This window comes from Sesamum indicum, linkage group LG1 (genome assembly GCF_026168435.1).
Source record: "Sesamum indicum cultivar Baizhima isolate 11 linkage group LG1, ASM2616843v1, whole genome shotgun sequence".
Classification (NCBI taxonomy): domain Eukaryota; kingdom Viridiplantae; phylum Streptophyta; class Magnoliopsida; order Lamiales; family Pedaliaceae; genus Sesamum; species Sesamum indicum.
The window spans coordinates 21,602,254-21,620,605 of record NC_142657.1 but is presented as its reverse complement, the minus strand read 5'-3'; the positions used below and the strand labels follow the sequence as shown (position 1 = coordinate 21,620,605).

Here is an 18,352-nt window from a genome sequence, read left to right as displayed (position 1 = left end):
TTTTCTTCCTACAAATTAAATTAGAGGGATTTAAATTGAAATCTTGACCCCTCAAACTAAATTGCAGATTTTCAACCACTCTTATATATATATTTTTCTTAAAAAATTATCTTTACTTTTTCTTTTTCTTTATACATTATCATTAATTATGAATAAATTCTTACTTTATATTTTATTTGAAGTCATTTTGCATCATCAATTCATCGAAAATAATAATATTATTTTTATATATTTTTTTTCTTTTTTAACTATGTTGTATGGGTCCATAAGCTGTTAGTCAAATATAAATAACTAAGTTTGTGTGCTTTAAAATGAACCAACTAAATTAGTCTTATTTGAAAAACTTGTTACGTCACTGTCATGAAATGAAATAACATATAATATATCAAACTACAAAAAATAATACTGTACTCAACTAAACAACTTCAATAACTATATGATGTCTGTATTATAGTTGTTTTTTCTTATCCACAAAATACGCCCTTTGTTATATTTATTTAGACCAATAATAATAATAATCTGTACTAATATAAAAAAAAATATAGAATTCTCACTTATAAATAGTACTTTGTGACAGCATTATATTATTATTTTTTATTGTGTCAATGATACCTTTAAATTTATTTATTTTGTTATTTTTAAAATGCGATGTATCGATCTATATATTTTATTCTTATTTATAATATAATTTAAAAAGTAAAAAATTTATATATTTATATACACATAATGATGCCATGCCACGACGGTAGATAATATATCTATATTGTATATAATTGAAGAACATTCGATTAGTGTCTTCAATTTATTAGTATGTTAATTTTTTAAATTAAATAATTATTATTGATTTCCAGACTCATCATGATTTAAATAACTATCTATTTATATTTTTTTTTTGCTGGTTCATTTTTATTATATACACATATATTATTTTATATGTATTTAATTGAATGTAATTTTAAGAAATTATATATATAAAATGTGCCAGGATGCCGCCGGTGAGAAGGAAACGGCCGTGTCACGTAAAACAAACGGCTGCTCTTTTTCAAGAGAAAGTAACGGTCAAAAGGGAGTCCCCTCCCGTAAGATGAAGACCACATGCCCCCCCGCCTCCCTTACTCAAATAAATATACTAATAATAATTCTTTTAACGTTGCAAGAACAAAGTAACGGTCGGAAGAGAACACGATACTAATTGACCGTTTAAGAAAAGAAGAAGTCGGAGCGTTTGTGAGTAATATTTTTCCAATATGGGTCCGGGTTTGGTGCACTCTCGGAGCGATCCATGGGTCGGTACTTAACCCGTTTAGGTATGTACGTGCAACCATTATTAATGTTCCATGCGCTCCATGGGGTTGATTCTCCCCATCATATTGTCAATTTTATTAATATTTAATAAATTATATTCTTTTAGTTAAAGTGTGAGTGATCGAAAATTATTAATGTCAACACCTTCGTAAAATCATAAATACAACTCGTGAGATTTAAATTAAACACAAATTTCAACTGTATGCTTCGAATCATGTATTTTGAAATTATATCTCGTCATTCGTTCCACTCTCTTGATCCCAACACGTGTAAAGCTAGTACGCTATACAATCAGACAAACTATTTCGATAAATTCTGTATGTATCATTAATTTTTATAAGAAATCAAGTTAAGTATTTTTCGAAATAAGACATTTGGAGTGAGTTAATTAAACCGCACAGATCATTGCTGCATTATTATTATAAATTCCGGGATAGTAAGAATTTTAAAAATTACACTGAATGTGGTCACTAAAAACAACTTAAGAAAGTAGATTAGGTCTAATTAATTCACTTTTATCCAAATAGAACAAAAACAGGAATAAAATCTAAACATTAAAATCCATATCGGGAATGTGTTAAATATACACATGAACTTATCAACACAATTCCTCCATAATATATCCTCATGCACAATCTTACGTATATTTTGCTTAAAAAGGAAATAAATGTCCAAACGTATCAGATTCTTCTTAAAAGTTGTTTGTCTATTATATGATATGTATCAATATAAATTAGGAATAATTACATTCTTATCCATTCAGATCTGGTGTAATATTTGATTTGGAAAATTACATTTAGCATCCTTGAGATTTGTTATTAATTTTCATTCAGATTTTTTTTGTTAATATCAGCAAATTTAGTAAATTTTGATTAATGGAGGGACTTATTTGTTAGACGAAAGCAAATATTAGGGGTGATAGATGTAATTTTCCAAACCGCATGAAATCTACGTATAATTATACCAAACCTCATAGGAGGAGAGTGTAATTATCCCTGTAAATTATGAATTGTTGGATCATTATAGAAGGACGTTGATAATGCATTTAGATACAAATTCAATTATATAATTTTAGAATTTAAAGAAAGTCTAATCAAACAGAAATTACAATTTTATTTTAAATTATTTATTTGAAACTGTAGATAATCCGTATATGGTTGTATTAACTTCTATACTGAAAAAAAACTTATTTTTTTGTAGTCAAGAAATTAGGATTATTTATTTCTTAAATTATATTTGTTAAAGAAATTATAGACTGTCAGCTCATAATTCGACTGCCCATAAAATTTTAAAAGAATATTATGAAATTAAATTTTTGGGATAAATATGATTTATATGTATGGTGTAATTCATATGTATTAACTTCTAATTTATTTTATGAGCTCTTGAGAACAATAATTTGGATAGTCCGAGAACCCGGTACCGGTTAGATATGGGTAAACCCGATTGGAGGCAAGAAAACAAAACGCTCCCATGAATAAATGTTACTGTAATAATATAATAATAACAATATGAAGAGAGAGAGAGAGAGAAGACGTTAGCTCCGTTTTTCAGCAGTGTTTGTTGAGAGAAAAGGAAAGGTAGAGAGAGAAACTCTCCAAAGGATCAAACCCCCTCCCCCCTTTCTCTCTCTCTGTTTATTTCTGTTGTATTTTTTGGCGAACACACTTTGCAAGAAAACTACAGCCAACAACCCCTGAAAGGCTCACTTGCCGTACTTTCCGAATTTAATTTTCTTGATCTTCGGGCATATTTTGTTCGAATTGTTTTTCGTTTTAATATGTTTTGTATTGTTGGGGGGGTTATTTTGGGTTAAAATCGGGATCAACAACATGCCTATTCTTGTTTCAGACTTGCATTTCGTTTCTTGGGATTATCGAAATTGGGGTAGAGTTAAGGAAACTAGGAGATTTTGTTGTTGTTATTTGAGGTAAGCTTTTGTGTGAAGAGGGCTTTGGGTTTTGTAATTTTCTGGTGGTTTTCTTGAATTAGGTTTTGATTTGGGGGTGTCTGAAGGTTTTTGGCTTGTGGCTGAGTTTTGGAGTTGATCATTTGCTGGAAAATCCGATCTTTATGTGAATTCTTCAAGGGTTTTATTGCTGTTGAATTTAATTGATTTAGCCTGAAAATTTCTTTGTTTTTTTACTCTGATTGAGTTGAATTTGGGTTGTTGAGTTATTAACTAGAGCCAAAGGAGATGTATATTGAGGAACTGAAAGAGGGGGATTCCGTGAGTGGCGAGCAGCAGGTCTGTGGTGATCATTGTGAAGGTGCTCTGGTTGTTTGGGACCCGAAAAGGGTTTTGGTTGGAGCAGGGGCTCGAGCCCTTTTCTATCCCACATTGCTGTATAATGTTGTCAGAAATAAGATTCAGTCCGAGTTCCGCTGGTGGGATAGGGTTGATCAGGTATCAACAATATGTGAATTTTAATGCTGTAAAATCTGTATGTGTTTTCTATGATGTTCTCATAATTATGATTCTTAGTTTAATAGTTTTTTGTTCCAGAAATTGGTGTTCACATGTCATAGATTAAGATTGAAAATAAATGGACCGCTGTATATGAAAATTCTTGCATTCAGTATAGTTAGGCTGTTCATGTTTATCGCGTTGTTCTTTATCCAGTCAGTATCTAACGATGCGAGCATGTTTCTCAAGAAGAAAAAATTGTAAGTGAATGGTTTTCTGTACAACATTCAGTGTCTAGGTTTTCCTGAGGTCCAGTCTGAAAATTAATAATATAAATTGTCTAGATTTTCTCATTGAAATCATGCTAACAGGAAGCTGGGGTGTGCAGGGATGAAAGCATGATTTATCACCATGATTGAGAATGTTATCTGTACTTAACAAAAAGAAAAAGAAATTATTTTTCGTCGGTGACTCGGTGGAATTATTCCTTATTGGTGGTGTCATCATCGCTGTAAAGTTATGAATGTTGCCAATTTTCTGCTTATTTTCCGGTTGTTTTACATGGTTCTCTTAATGGCTGTTGTTGAAATGACGCAACTTCACATGGAAATGCAGGAGGTCCTAAACTGCCTGCGCCATAAGTTTTGTTGCTGGAATTATGATCCAACTGTTGATGAAGCTCTACTAGTTGCTTCTACGTCATGACAAAATTGAAAATACATACACAAATTTAACGCATCATGCATCTTTATGTAGGCATATACTGATGTACACTAATAATTATACCATGCATGTAGTCTGTGTTATTCTATCAGGAATCTATTATGCTTCTACAGTATTTTCTCATGATATCTTCTAATATGCTACTTTTATGTCATCTTTGCCACCTGTTTGGACCTTTCTCTTTTGCCAGTATGTGTTGCTAGGAGCGGTTCCGTTTCCCACCGATGTTCCGCGCTTGAAGGCTCTTGGTGTAGGTGGGGTGGTTACCTTGAATGAACCATATGAGACTTTAGTTCCAACTTCACTATATCATGTAAGTTTAATTTACTCATACTCATTAAACTCGTCTTACTTTACACTTTTTATGAGTGTCTCAAGTTTCCAATCGTATGAGATTGAGTTCATTTATGACATGTATCGCTTGACATTTTCCTTGTGTGATTAGGAATATTTAATAAGTTACCAATGATTGCCAATTCAACACTAAGTTACTAACCTTGTCTGATAATTTCTTCATGTGCTCCATTAGGTCCGTTCTCCATGAGCCCACGTGTCTGTTAACGATTGTGTTTGATAATATATTTTGATTCTGTTTGTAGGATCACAGCATTGAGCACCTTGTCATTCCAACCAGAGATTATCTTTTCGCTCCATCACATGGGGATATCTGCCAAGCTGTAGATTTTATCCATGGTAAGTTGAATTCTTTAAACGCATATGGAGGTTATTACTCTAAGAGAACATTTAATATCTAATTGGTTACTTTCTTGCTTCTCTTTAAATATAAATATTTATATATTTATATTTTTTTTAAGGCAATGCACTTTGCGGCAAAACTACATATGTTCACTGTAAGGCTGGCCGAGGACGCAGCACTACAATTGTTCTCTGTTACCTGGTAAGCATCATCAGAGAAAGCATATTAATTTAATAATATCCAAATCTCTTCAAGATTCTTTTACTGATATTGATCCCTTTGAATACAGGTTAAACACAAACAAATGACTCCTGAGGCCGCATACGAGTATGTGAGGTCCATTAGGCCAAGGGTGTTGTTGGCGTCCTCCCAGCGGCAGGTATGACAACCCCGAGGCACATAGGGGCTTCCCTGGTCATCTGTTGACCTGAATTATGTGTATACTATAAATCACGGGCAACCACATGTAACTCTATAGTTGGAACCTGATGGCTATTCTCTGTATACAGGCTGTTCAAGATTATTACCATGGATTAGAGAAGCCTGAGGCTGAGACTTGCATGGACAATTTACCTCGAAAAGCTCTAAGTTTCCCTGTGCAAGCTGACCCTGAAGACTTCGATGATAATTCGTTGGTGTTAATCACTGAATCAGACCTGGATGGCTATGAGGAAAGCCCTGATTCGGGCTCAGCAGGTCAGAACATGCTAACAGAGTTGAACCTTGCCTGCCGAGTACATTTTGCAAGTCAGGCAGCTTTTTCCAGGCTTTCCTGCCTGTGGCTCCGTTCCCAGACTGACCAGAAAGTGTCAAGAAAGAAGCTGCAAAGCTCAGTCCGTAACAATCGGCTGGGGAACATCGGTGTTGATATCCATGTTTATTGAGATTCCATTTCACTGCTTCGTGAAGTTTCCCCTCCCATCCTTTTAGGTGTCGGAATTAGGGAATAAGATGGGTTTTCCCGGCTTCTTTTTCGTGTTGTTTTTGTCGCTGGTTTCTCCAAGTCAGAGGGATCCGAGATGTCGTTATGGCTCAGCCGTGCTGAGCCCTTTGTACAATTGCCAAAGAAGTGTTTCTCGTACAGCGTTACAGATTTGGTAAGTGTACAGTAACAGAGTCGATGGTAACTTATGTTAGCGAGGTTTAATCTTGTGTAGTAAAATGTCGAGCTGCTGAGGGCATGGTCGATTTGTGCTTATGGATGTATAAGACATGTTGATTTAATGTAATCGAGTATGCTTTTCCATTAAGTGTTTTCTCTCTTGTGCTTTTTATTGCTGGCAATGGTGACTTCAATGTATCTGCCAAAGGTGCAACTTGACAACTTTTTATATAAATGCTACCAAATCAATCGCACAGATGACTTTGATACATTTATCACATGACTGATTGTTTTTATTTAACTTTACATCTGTTGTACGATTAATTTTTTTTACTTATCATATAATTAGTTCAGATCACTCGATCCAGGTAAGAAACTTGCAAATTGACTGATATCTGCAAATGTCTAAACCGAGAAATTTTAGTTCAGAGGATGCGGAATGGCAAGTTGTAGAAACTCTAGGGTGTGAAGATGCAAATGGGTTAGCAGGCTCTTCTTCAAGTCGACAACCGTTTCCAAGTTTTCCACAAGTACAACATAAATCGCTTTCTGCTGCGTACGATTTTTTTGTTGAAAAGGTCAAACTGCAATAGTAATGCGAGGAAAAAAACGGAGGGGCATAATTGGCACTCTGTATTTGATAACAAACCAACCAACTGAAGATAAAGGCCGCCTTCTCCGCCCTGTCGTGTCGTTGCGATTTCTTGCTAACTGAGAGCGGAAAAACTGAACACGTAATGCTCTAAAGCTTCAAAGTTCGGGAGAAGAAATCGTAGAATCAAAGAAAAAGCATGTTCTTGCTCTCTTTCCCGCTTTCTCCCGCTCGAAATTTTTTCCCATGTAAGTTTCTCTCTCTGGATTATTGTTATATACAGTTATTGATAATTAGGAACTGGGTTCGTGGAATTGAAACTAGAAATGCTCCAGTATTTTCAGTTCCCTAGCACTGAAATTGATTCGATTTATACATGTTTTTGTTGATGTAGCGACAAGATGGATAATTAAAAGAATTGCAGGTTTCCTGTTTCAACCCTTTCGATGACCTTAGTGGTGTTGTCTGAGCGAAATAATTCATGTTAAGGAGAAAAGAAGAAAGCTAGTATAGATGTTCCTCTTGCTGAGATAATGCCGTTTGTGTGGAAAGCTTGCTATTCGTTCATAATAGCGTAAAACGATTTAGCTTTTTTCCTCTCTGGTGAAATCCCGAGGATTGTATGAATTCACATGTCTATTGATATATTTTGATTTATATTCTACTTCTATTTCTTGCAATCTCTTATTATTAAACTGCAACTACTACATTTTTCACTTAATGAATCCTTGTGGAGAGTTGATTTTTCAGGCATTACTCTTTCAACCTATCCATCACATGGCTTGTTGTGTGCTCAGAAGATGCGGCTGTTGGTTTCTTGCTCATGCCATAATATACAGGACAATGGGTAATGATTACTTGAGCTCATAATGCAATTGACTATTCCATTTGCGAACCTGTTTCCACTCTTTCCTTGCTTATGGGCATCTTTAAATGGCTAGAGAACAGGCTAAAGGTTCGTTACACTTTGAGGATAAAATGAAGCGACGACTTCTCCTTACTTTTCTGGTTGGGTCAGGCATATCTCCAGCATTGCCGTCTTCTGGGAAGACAAAGAAACAAAGCCCTTATGATGAGAAACGTTTATTGGAGCAGAACAAGCGAATACAAAGAGAAAATAATGCACCTGATGAGTTCCCTAATTTTGTCAGAGAAGGTTTGTTCTGTTCTTGCCACAGCTGTGCTAGTGGTGCACCATTCTGTTAAAATGTTCATGCCTGTCTTCTCTGCTAACTTATTGATCTGGTTCAGGTTTTACGGTAAAAGTAGTCACATCAGACAACTTTGTTACTCGTGATTCAGGTCTCATATTGAGGGACATTGAAGTTGGTAAAGGTGATTGTCCAAAGGCTGGTCAACAGGTTTCTCTTTGTTCTACTTATTTCTGGGGAACTCTTTGGCTTGCTTTTTCTGAAATACTGATTTATGTTGAAGTTGCAACATGAAAATAGAACTGTATTCAGCTGGTACTTGCTAATATCAGAGTTGATTATGAGTGCCAAAAATGGGTAAATTTTAGCTCAGTTATATCATCCGGAGCATCTATATATCCAAGGCTCATTAAGAATCAATAATTCTAATTAAAGCATATTATAGAAAGTAAACTAGACGCTACTTGTGGACGAAGCGTTAAGACTTGTCTTTTATAGACATCACTAAATTATTGGACGCCATTGATGTTCCTGATAAATTTTGGATTTCATGGACATTCAGATTAATGAATTCCAAGATAAAGTTACACCAAAAAAATGATATAGGAGAAGACCCATCTTGCTAGTTGATCAGTAGAGTTTGTAGTATGCTATTACGTACTAAATTAGAGAGCTCTGATGTAGTCTAAAGGTTGAACGTGTAGTCTAAAGGTTGAATGTGTGTAAGCACTTGCATTTGGTATATGTGAAGCATTTTTTAACTTGTATAGCAGTTTTTCTTAATTTCTCTCTAAAGTCACTTGTCCTGTGCTTCAGGTTGTTGCTCAAATTATTTTCCCCAACTCTTGGTTGGGTGGCTTGATATTTAAGAAGCTTATCCTATAGACTAACATTTCAGAAATGTGGTGGGAAAATTTAAGTCACCAACAGTTGCAAAATAACTTGTCTTTACCTTGTTGCAGTAATATATTGGTCTGAAATCTTGCTATCTTCTTTGAGGATGTTGGCACTAAATTAAGGTCCTTCCCTCTTTGTTGTCTGTGTAGGTGACTTTTCATTATGTTGGTTATAATGAGTCAGGACGCCGTATTGACAGTACATACTTACAAGGTTCTCCAGCTAAAGTTCGATTGGGAACTAATGCATTGATTCCAGGTGTCAACATAAGGGAGTAATACTTGAAATTTTTCCATAGATTCCTGTTTGTGACAAAGTAACTAAGATGGAGAAATTCAACGCAGGATTTGAGGAAGGAATCAAAGACATGAAGCCTGGAGGAAAACGGAGGATAATTATTCCTCCGGAGCTAGGGCCACCAGTGAGTCTTATATATCTCTTGCATTTTAACATTATATAAAGAGAATAGCTTTTCTGGAGGAGAATTGCATTTTCAACTGAGGAAGAATTTACTGGGTTAAGGACAAATGACCCAAACAATTAGTGGGTTTTCAGATCAATGATACCATGCAAGAATGGATCAAATATGATTATCATATGATTTTAACTCTATAGAACTCCAAATTGTCCAATAGATGCAACCGATGTAGTATTTTAGATTTGAAATTCTTCAACCAGAAATACAGTACTAAGAGGTGAATTTTATCACAAGTGCAAGTTTTATGTTGCTTTATAGAGTTAATTCTGGTATGTGATTTACAAGGTAAAATATTCTTGGTTAACAGGTAGGACCGTCCACCTTTTTCAGCTCCAAGCAATTTGAAGTTTTTGATATAGAATTGGTGAGCATTCAAGATTGCACAAGACGGACAATTGGATTTTACTCTGATGTTGTCTGCAGTTGAGTACAGGCTGTTTTAAGTTCTCTGTTTTTGTGATAGTTGATTATTTCTTGGTGCCGCTAAGAAACTCTGCACTTGTGTATGCCAGTTAAAAGTTGGAACATGAGCTCATAGGAGGATTAGGAAATAAAACTAATCAGGAGCATAGCTACATTTTCCTTATCCATCTTGTTCAATACTTTGATTCATATAGCAGAATTTCCTGGTGTTTCTAGCTGAAGCAGCAAAAAGTTAACGTGATAGCATAAAAACAGAAAAATGTTTGATTGATAGCATGAATTAGTTTAGTGCTAAAACGTGATGTACACACATACATCTCGCTGACAGCTTTCCATTACGCTAATCTCTCTCTCTCCCTATTTGCATGTACATACAATGCAGTTAGAAAATTATATGATTCTGATGTTCCCCATTATAGTAAGTTTTGGTGAAATTTCGATTTAAATCAAGAAATCTAGTAGATCCAGAAGCTCCTTATACCTGTAACTCATTCCAACTGCCAAGAACATGATCAGGAATTTGTCGACTTTCTTTGGGTAGGAAGTTAAACTCCATCAGCAGCGTCCTAAAAATGGAGATACAGGAAACTCGAAATTAGGTTTGACAGACTGAAGCCAATCATCAGCGTTGATGATCCATCTCTAGAATCAAAACCATAGTTCTAGGCAGAATTTGGATATTAGCGGGTATAATTTTTACAAGCTAAACTAGGCAACTTTTTTTCATGTTCCAAAATACAAGCAAAGACTAAAACTCCACCTAACAGTGGCAGAACATTATACTGCTCAGTACTCGACATGTCATAAAACTGCCTATCATTCTACATTGAATCCCCACTAGAATGTTATCAATGATGCAACAGCTAAAGTTCCATATGGGGTAAAACTATCGAGCTACTACAGCGGGTGCTCTATGGTAAATAATTGGCACGTTTGAACTTACTGGGTCGGCATGAAACTGGCCATACGATGCATAAATACCAAGTGCAACAATGCTGAGGACTACAAATCTCACCCAGGCTTCATAGTGCAGCTGCAAAACAAAAGTAGATATTGGAGTGGATTATATTTCTCCAACTTCAACTCATGGCTATATAACGCCAAGTTAAATGAGCGGTAATCAGACTAATGGATTTGAGTTACCTGAGCAAATAAAAACATGTTAAGGTAAATGCTGATAGATGGAACTACTGGAACTCCAGGACAAGAAAAACCTGGTGGATTAGGATGAATCTGGAACAGAGTGAACTAAGTGAGTTTAAGCAGAATACAGGTATGACATGGCCCTCATCAACAATATAAAAAAAACACCACTTATGACCTTGGATACAAATCATCGTTCATCACAAATGACAGCCAATAATGCAATTTAACCAATTATGGTTGATATACCACAAAGAGTAATACCCCAAAGAATGGTACTCCAACCCACTCATGTCAGTCTGAAACCTGACTTCCATTGACTCACTAAGGTATTGTGGTACTTTTCAGTATTGCAGAATGTGATGCAATGAAACATAGACACAGTCAATTCACTTGATGAATCTTGAATGATTCATGTGCAGAATAAAAAGAAGATGATAGTGAAGACAGTTCCCGCTTCACACAAAATCAGGAACAGAGATGCATGATGAGCAAAAATAGAATTATATGTAGCGCTTAACCTGTCCAACGTATTTGTACCCCTATCTGGTCAAACGGTCATCATTTCGTTATTAACAGCAGATTCCAGTTTATCTTGCTATACTATTAGTTAGGGAGAACTTGGCTCTGAGAAGGCAAGACCCATTAACTTGTTTAGTGGCTTAATATCTTCTACTTCTTCCTGTTGTCTACATAACAAGAAATGAAATTGATCTTCTCCTCTACTGCTTTTTTATTTATATAAAGCATATATACTTTCGAAATACTTCAACCCCTTAATCTGAGGTTTTCAATGTTTGTGGACTCAAAACTTCCACACATCCAGTTGAAAATTCCATATCAGCTTGCACGTCTCATGTTAACTTAGATAAACATGCCTTTTCATCAAACTTCAAACTGAGCATCCAGTGTTTTTTAACTTACATGCCGTACATAAAGAGCTGCAGCAGAAAGGATTCCAATAACAGCAGCTACAATCAGGAAAATAAATGAAGCACCAAAACGGAAGAGTACTCCAGCAGTAAAACCACAACAGGCAATAGCAAGGAGGTAAATGATGCCTTCTGCCCTGCTAGAAATCAACTTAGTAGAAGCCTGACTTGATGTCTCATCCTTCCAACGCAGCCTTACCACACATGCTGAAACAACTGAATACCCCGTCTGAAACAAACCATTCACCGTATTATCATGATCCACTCGTCATGATTAAACACTCAAAAAGCGTGATTCTGGATGTAACTTAAAGTTTCTTCTGTTAATGCAAATGTAGATCTTCCAGTGCTTTGCAACAATTTTCCATGAGAAGAGAAAGAGTATTATGCTTCATAATTGTACAAAAGAAAATATTTGAAAACAAAACTTCTTCCTGCTTTTCCGAGTGCAGAATAAATAGTTTAAAATATTTAAAAACAACATACCAAGGATCCAACTGATAGAATATGTGAGAGCACATGGACGTTAAGAAGGCATGCCAAGGTGCTGGCTATAAGACCAACCCAAACTTGTGAATGAATTGGGGTATGTCGTGTTGGGTGTACTTTGGCAAACATAGCTGGTAGTAAACCATCCCTTCCAAGTCCAAGATACAACCGAGACTGCTAACAATGAACAAGCAATAACTTATTGGCTATTGCACAACCCAACCTAAGTGACTGATTGAAACCTAAAAAGAAAATGAAATTCACCTGAACATAAAGCCCAACCAAAAGTGTTGTTGTAAGTCCAGCAACTGCACCAAAGCTGATTAATACAGAGACATATTTCAAGCCCTTGGAGGTGAAAGCTTCAGCCAAAGGTGCTTCTTCTCCAAGGTATTGGTATGGAACCATTCCAGTAATCACTAAGCAGACTCCAATGTACAATGCAACACAGACCATGAGGCTACCAATTATGCCTAATGGTAAGTCCCTCTGAAAATCAGAAGAAGATTAAATTGTAACTGCGAATAAAGTTTTCCACTTTAACATGGTGAGTCAAAGTAAAATCATAGTATGGCAAATTGATCTAAACCTTCACTATACCTGGGGTCTCTTGGATTCTTCAGCAGAATTAGCAACTGCATCAAATCCTACATATGCAAAGAAGACCACGGTTGCTCCTGTCAGTATTGACTTAAAACCATTTGGAGCAAAAGGAGTCCAATTTGACACATTGACCTTAAAAGCTCCGACAATGATGACAAATAAAACAATCAAAATCTGCAGAAAAAATTCTTGTTCTGTCAAAATGTTGCAATTTTGAGTTCAATGTTGATATCGAAGTTTAAGAAGCAAGTATGTTCATATCTGCCATGCATGCTTTAAATTACTTTTGCAGAAAAAGAGCATGGAGCAAGAAAGACTCTGAGACCACTGGAGTATGTTATGTATTATCTCGAGTAACATTATACATTATACAACACTTAAACAAATCCCTAGTATTATACAAGTCTATCATACAGGTATGAATTAATAACTTCTCAAGGTCCATAGCCCTTTACTTCATCCACCAACTAATAGCATCCACACGAGTTTTCAAAGCATTCTAATTGTCTCACTTAAGTTAAGACTTTACTTGTTCAATAGATAAACTCATGTGGAATGTAGCCCTACAAAGCAACTACATTACGCTTAATCTCAAAATCTTTCATTACCTAAGTAATGCAGCAATTGTTAATTTATGCACATACTAAAGGAATACATGAAAAAGTTTACTGAATTCTACAGCCTTATCCTTAATAATCGCAGCCCTCAAAATTTTGGTGTTAATGTTTATCACTGAATGAATCAAATCTAGTGGGATATTAAATTCTATCCAGATATGCATAATTCTTTTTGCAAATTGATGCTTCTACTGCTCTCAACCAAAATTTTCAGAACTGGCTTGAAAGTTATGGATTTGCATTTCGGTAGCCCATTTGGTGAGAGATATGTGAAATTATCAAAGAAATTCCAGCTCGAGGGATGTCGTCTTAAAAACCGTTTTGAATGTAGGATGGATAAACAACCTTTGTCACTGTCATGATTGAGTTCAATATTGAAGATTCCCCAACACCCCTACACAGAACCACAGTTAGAAGCACTAGGATGATAGGAGCTAATATGTTAATTGACAATGCTCCCAGAACTTCTTCACCATGCCCAACCCAGCTTGGAATGTTATCCTTGAAGAAAGGGATCAGCTCCAGTACAGTAACCACATAGCTTGCTAGGCTTCGTGCTACGCTAGCAGCACCAATGTGATAGTCAAGCATCAACTGAGTAAAAACTAGAAAAGCAGTGATCTCATTGAAAGCTGAGTACGTATATAGGTATGCTCCTCCAACAACTGCGGGAAAGCGAGAAGCTAATTCAGCATAACAGAGTGCATTCAGCACACAAGATACTCCCGCAATGATGAAGCTAATGGTAACTCCTGGAATAACACAACATAACAAGTCAAACATATAGTTCAACAAGATTCTCATCTAGGATGATATAGTAGAAGGGTGAATCAGAAGGCAAAGATGAAATCTTTAACTTCTATAAGATTATGTTCTTGCTCAAAAAGGTTGACTAAATGATAAGTTAATCATTAAGGGTAGAGGTATCAGATAACATACTTCAAGGATGAACTTCAAGTAGCAGAATGCAAGAGACAATAAGCTCCTTCAGAATTGTTATGCTTTAATTTACTTTTCATCTGAATGCTAGGATGACATACCATCAGTCAAAAAGATTGGAAACTGATGATTTCTTTGTGATACTTTAAATACAACAGAATAGAAACTCCAATTTGGTATATTTTGTATCGGTGATGGACAATTCAGCAAGCGTCATTGTACAACTCGAATATCATATTCTCACATATTACTCAATCAGCAAAATGCGATGAATGTTTGGCCCCCAGCAAGATTTTGGGTGTATCAGATGTCCACTTCATCCAAATGAAAAATAATAACTAGCTATTAGGTTGATCAGAATATTTTTCATATTGAAGACAATAAATTCTGAATATTAGATCTTAGTTCATTCCCGAAAAGTAATATCCCCAGCAAATGCATGGCAGGTAATGCATATGCTAAAGCATAGAGCATTACGTCACACTGAAGAATCAAACGGACACATCTTAACAAACGCCAAATCTGTTGAAATTAACCAAAAGAAAGAGGAAACAGAAACAATTAAACAAAATAGGTGATTAAAGCCACTGACCAGGACCAGCATCATGGGCCACGGTTCCAGTGACAACAAATATACCGGCGCCGATGGAGGCGCCAATTCCAAGTAGAATGAGATCAAAGAGACCTAACCGCCGAACAAGACCGTCACCCGATTCCGCCCGGACGGAAGTATCCGGCGCCGGAGCAAGCGGTTTCGACCTCAGCGCCGAAGACCAGAAACGAGAGCGGCACGACGGCGTCGACATTGAGGAGGAGGATGACGTCACCACGGAGCTCTGCTCAGTTCTCATGGTTTCTAGCTTCTACCAACCGGAGAGAAGTGCAAGTGAGAAGCAGCCGAACCTCTCGGCCATACATATATATATACGTATGAGAACGTACAAGTGGTAATGCGTGAGGATCGATAGTTACTTCAGGTGGTACTAACCGTGTGCTGAAAAAGATTGTACCTTTATCTGCAATTATTAGGGAACAAGAATCATTGTTAAGAGGAAAGAATTATTATTATAATTCGCCTTCCAAATCTTTACTCATTTTAATTGACACGTTGCAAGAATTTTCCCAAATACAAAAATGGAATATTAAAAATATCAAAGGGTATTTTCGTCTTTTCATAATTATAAAAACCATGCAAGTGCAAAACCAGTCAAAGTTTAGGGGGTAAATTGAAGATAGTTCAAATTTTGGTGTATGCTTTTTTTTTTTGTTATTATTTACATAATATGATTTTTATTTTTATTTTATAAAAACCAGTGGGCTAACTTAGTTGTTCGAGTTTCATAAATTGTGGGTATTAATTTACTTTAATAATAGTTATTGACTTATATTATAATTATAATTATTAAATTAGTTATACATGCTTTTTATATGATAATTAATGTACATTAATTATTAATTATTAATAATTAAAATTTATGATGTAATTTTAATCGATTCACTAGAGAAATTCAAATATTTAATTAACAATTATAAAATCCCATAAGCTTCCAAACTATGCATGTGGGCATTTTCAGTTTATTTAAGTGATATTTTTATCATGATAAATAATTTTAAATCTATCAATTCAAATATATCGTTACAGTGAATTAATAATCATCATCGTATTAGTTAGTTGTCTTTAAATATCGAAATAGTAGAATATACTAACAAAATATAAGAAAAGAGAAAAATAATTAAGTAAAAATATATTTGCCAATAAAAATAAATATCCACCCAGACACAAGTTTTACTTCATATACAAAGCCAATTGGTTCATTCATCAGCCATGAAACCTTTCACATATAATTCCTTGCACATTGTTCTATTTTACCTTAAAAGACATAATATTTTATTTAAAAATAATATAATTTTTTGAATATAAAATATGAATATCGTTGTACTTTTTGTATTTGAACTATATTTTTGTGGTATATATTCAATGATCTACGGTAAAATATACTCACTTACAATATTGTTGTGCGTATGACGCGGTGTCACAGGTCGACTATTACCTGTGGGCAGCGTGCGGGCAATCGGGTCGATGTAGGCCAGCACGGGACGACATGCGGGCATCTCGGGTTGATGTAGGCCAGCATGTAGCGACGTTGTGCGCAACCTTAGGCACGAGTAGGAGCAAATGTGCGGAACAGAGTGCCTTGATGCGGGAACAGAGTGCTCTAGCCTTGGAGATGCTGGAAAAGTGCACTCCTCGGCCCTTTCAGTGTGCTACTCATGGGAAAAGTGATTTTTTTCTTAAGCCTATTATAAGGGGGACATGATACGGTGAGCATCAGTCGGTCCTCCCCGTGCACGACGGCAGTAGCATGAGACGACGTGTGCACAAAGTGAGCATCTCTTGGGGGCATGATGGGGGCCTTCAAGAGCCGGCTCTAGGCAGCTCGTGAGCGGAGCGCTAGAGTCCCCGAAGGGCTGGGAAACCTGACGGGCAGCGTAGGGCCAGGATGGCCTACGTTGGGCACCGATTATGCCGAGAGGCTCCGTGTGGTGTGCTAGTTTGCCCCGCGGGCTGCGAGTTATCCGGGACAACGCCTCTCGTGCGAATGGGTGATCGAGGCAAGCAATGAAAGACCTCGTGATCCAACTCATGGAACGCGCTATCGAGTTCTAGCCGTCCGTGGGGGTCCGTTGGCTAAGAATAGGCGGTCGTGGGACGACGCCGTACAGTAAGCCTAAGCCGAAAGGCAAGAAGGCATGTCGGGCACGCCGTACGGGAGAACGGCAAGGTGTCGGCATATCGATTGGGCCTCGGACTTATGATGATGTCCTACTCGGGCGAGACATGGAAGGCGGCCATCGAGGGCGAGCGCCTAGGATGTACCGAGTGTGTTGGACAAGAGACGGGCGTTGCGTGCGCAAGCGTAGTGCCGTAATGCCGAAGCGGAGCGAGGATGCTCCTTGCCATTGGGCAATGTGTCGACAGGCTCCGAGATGATGTGCGAGACGCAAAGGGCACGGATGTAGAGAGCCTCAGCGAGCACCCGGACTGTCGCGAACTCTGATGTGTGCAAAGGCCGGACGAAGGTGGGTTGGCACCTTTGTGGCATCACAGGCCAAAATTATATGAGAAATGATATTCCGCTGCACTATAGATTGGCAGGCCTGTGATATATTGTATCAGAGCCTCGTTGCCTTCACGGGACGAGGCGCATTGCGAACCTGGAGGACGTGACCCTCCAGTCGACGAATGGAATATGAGCCCTGATACTGTGACAAGAGGTATCAGCTTCCAGTCGACGAGTGGTATAAAAGCTCTACGTCTGAGGTAGAGACGAGTTGGAATCAGTAGAGACCATCAATTGAGACAAGATCAGACCGGGTTGTGACGGGACGATCTTAGGGGACGTCTACCTCTTAGAAGGCGTTGGGATACCTCTAAGAGGGTGTTGGTTAGAGTCCTAGGAGAGCAAGCGTCTACGGTCCAACTTCGTTTGTTGTTGGTTGGCAGGTGAGTGAGCGCCGCAGATGTGTGGGCGAGCTGTCAACCGTGGTGCAGAATTCCTTTTCGGCAGATCGATATTCGGACTTCAGAATTCACTTGGCTTCCCTAAGTGAGAGGGGGACATGCCGATGAGTCGGATGGACTGCGAGAGTCATGTTTGTGAAGTAGAGGTAGCAACCATGTGTGCGGAATTCCGCAAGTCAAGAGGCGGCCTAGTCGCCAAGGCCGTTTTGGTGGGCGGAACACCACCTTGAGTTGAGATTGGTGGACGAAGGGCCACATTCTCAATAGTCTGAAGGACCTTCCAGCAGAGGAGGACGTGCTGAATATTCATGAGCCGAAGCACAGTTGCACA

General features: G+C 37.3%; 3 protein-coding genes across 11 annotated transcripts; 2 read left to right on the top strand and 1 right to left on the bottom strand.

The window, feature by feature from the left end:
• Window positions 1–2,760: 2,760 nt before the first annotated feature.
• LOC105170602 (phosphatidylglycerophosphate phosphatase PTPMT2) lies at window positions 2,761–6,382 on the top strand. 4 transcript variants are annotated; one of them, XM_011091458.3, is made up of 7 exons: window positions 2,761–2,885; window positions 3,492–3,712; window positions 4,626–4,748; window positions 5,035–5,128; window positions 5,251–5,333; window positions 5,422–5,511; window positions 5,642–6,382. In XM_011091458.3, exons 2-7 carry the CDS (start codon window positions 3,503–3,505, stop codon window positions 6,014–6,016), a joined length of 975 nt encoding a protein of 324 aa, XP_011089760.1. In that variant the 5' UTR covers window positions 2,761–2,885; window positions 3,492–3,502; the 3' UTR covers window positions 6,017–6,382. The 4 variants fall into 4 exon arrangements, with proteins under 4 accessions (XP_011089760.1, XP_011089753.1, XP_011089744.1 ...); XM_011091451.3 differs by having other exon boundaries at window positions 2,816–2,885; window positions 3,481–3,712; XM_011091442.3 differs by having other exon boundaries at window positions 2,880–3,019; window positions 3,481–3,712.
• A 472-nt stretch (window positions 6,383–6,854) lies between these two features.
• On the top strand, window positions 6,855–9,990 carry LOC105170570 (FKBP-like peptidyl-prolyl cis-trans isomerase family protein). Of its 2 annotated transcripts, none has more exons than XM_011091403.3 (7): window positions 6,855–7,074; window positions 7,577–7,673; window positions 7,768–7,982; window positions 8,129–8,187; window positions 9,024–9,132; window positions 9,219–9,295; window positions 9,660–9,990. In XM_011091403.3, the coding sequence occupies exons 1-7, from the start codon at window positions 7,026–7,028 to the stop codon at window positions 9,777–9,779; spliced, it is 726 nt and encodes a 241-aa protein (XP_011089705.1). In that variant the 5' UTR covers window positions 6,855–7,025; the 3' UTR covers window positions 9,780–9,990. The 2 variants fall into 2 exon arrangements, with proteins under 2 accessions (XP_011089705.1, XP_011089697.1); XM_011091395.3 differs by having other exon boundaries at window positions 6,862–7,074; window positions 8,078–8,187.
• Window positions 7,661–15,479, bottom strand: LOC105170587 (cationic amino acid transporter 9, chloroplastic). Of its 5 annotated transcripts, XR_002287616.2 has the most exons (11): window positions 15,091–15,475; window positions 13,905–14,311; window positions 12,940–13,116; window positions 12,604–12,828; window positions 12,337–12,513; window positions 11,843–12,079; window positions 10,919–11,008; window positions 10,719–10,808; window positions 10,257–10,341; window positions 7,953–8,068; window positions 7,661–7,868 (listed from the first exon to the last, which is right to left on the bottom strand). XR_002287616.2 is itself a non-coding variant. In XM_020696120.2 (9 exons), the coding sequence occupies exons 1-9, from the start codon at window positions 15,347–15,349 to the stop codon at window positions 10,321–10,323; spliced, it is 1,683 nt and encodes a 560-aa protein (XP_020551779.1). In that variant the 5' UTR covers window positions 15,350–15,474; the 3' UTR covers window positions 10,017–10,320. The 5 variants fall into 5 exon arrangements, 2 of the variants coding, with proteins under 2 accessions (XP_020551779.1, XP_088734863.1); XR_016064702.1 differs by having other exon boundaries at window positions 7,661–8,068; XR_002287617.2 differs by lacking the exon at window positions 7,953–8,068.
• Between the last annotated feature and the right edge of the window lie 2,873 nt (window positions 15,480–18,352).

Bases quoted from the DNA above. Each gene is read 5' to 3' on its own strand.
- LOC105170587 (XM_020696120.2), bottom strand. From the start codon at position 15,349: ATGAGAACTGAGCAGAGCTCCGTGGTGACGTCATCCTCCTCCTCAATG. The intron at 14,312-15,090 runs GTCAGTGGCTTT...GTGTTATTCCAG, and splicing joins GGCCCATGATGCTGGTCCTG to GAGTTACCATTAGCTTCATC. The intron at 10,809-10,918 runs GTAACTCAAATC...TTTGTTTTGCAG, and splicing joins ACATGTTTTTATTTGCTCAG to CTGCACTATGAAGCCTGGGT.
- LOC105170570 (XM_011091395.3), top strand. From the start codon at position 7,026: ATGTTCTTGCTCTCTTTCCCGCTTTCTCCCGCTCGAAATTTTTTCCCA. The intron at 7,674-7,767 runs GTAATGATTACT...TTAAATGGCTAG, and splicing joins CATAATATACAGGACAATGG to AGAACAGGCTAAAGGTTCGT. The intron at 8,188-9,023 runs GTTTCTCTTTGT...TTGTCTGTGTAG, and splicing joins GTCCAAAGGCTGGTCAACAG to GTGACTTTTCATTATGTTGG.
- LOC105170602 (XM_011091458.3), top strand. From the start codon at position 3,503: ATGTATATTGAGGAACTGAAAGAGGGGGATTCCGTGAGTGGCGAGCAG. The intron at 3,713-4,625 runs GTATCAACAATA...CTCTTTTGCCAG, and splicing joins GGTGGGATAGGGTTGATCAG to TATGTGTTGCTAGGAGCGGT. The intron at 4,749-5,034 runs GTAAGTTTAATT...TTCTGTTTGTAG, and splicing joins TTCCAACTTCACTATATCAT to GATCACAGCATTGAGCACCT.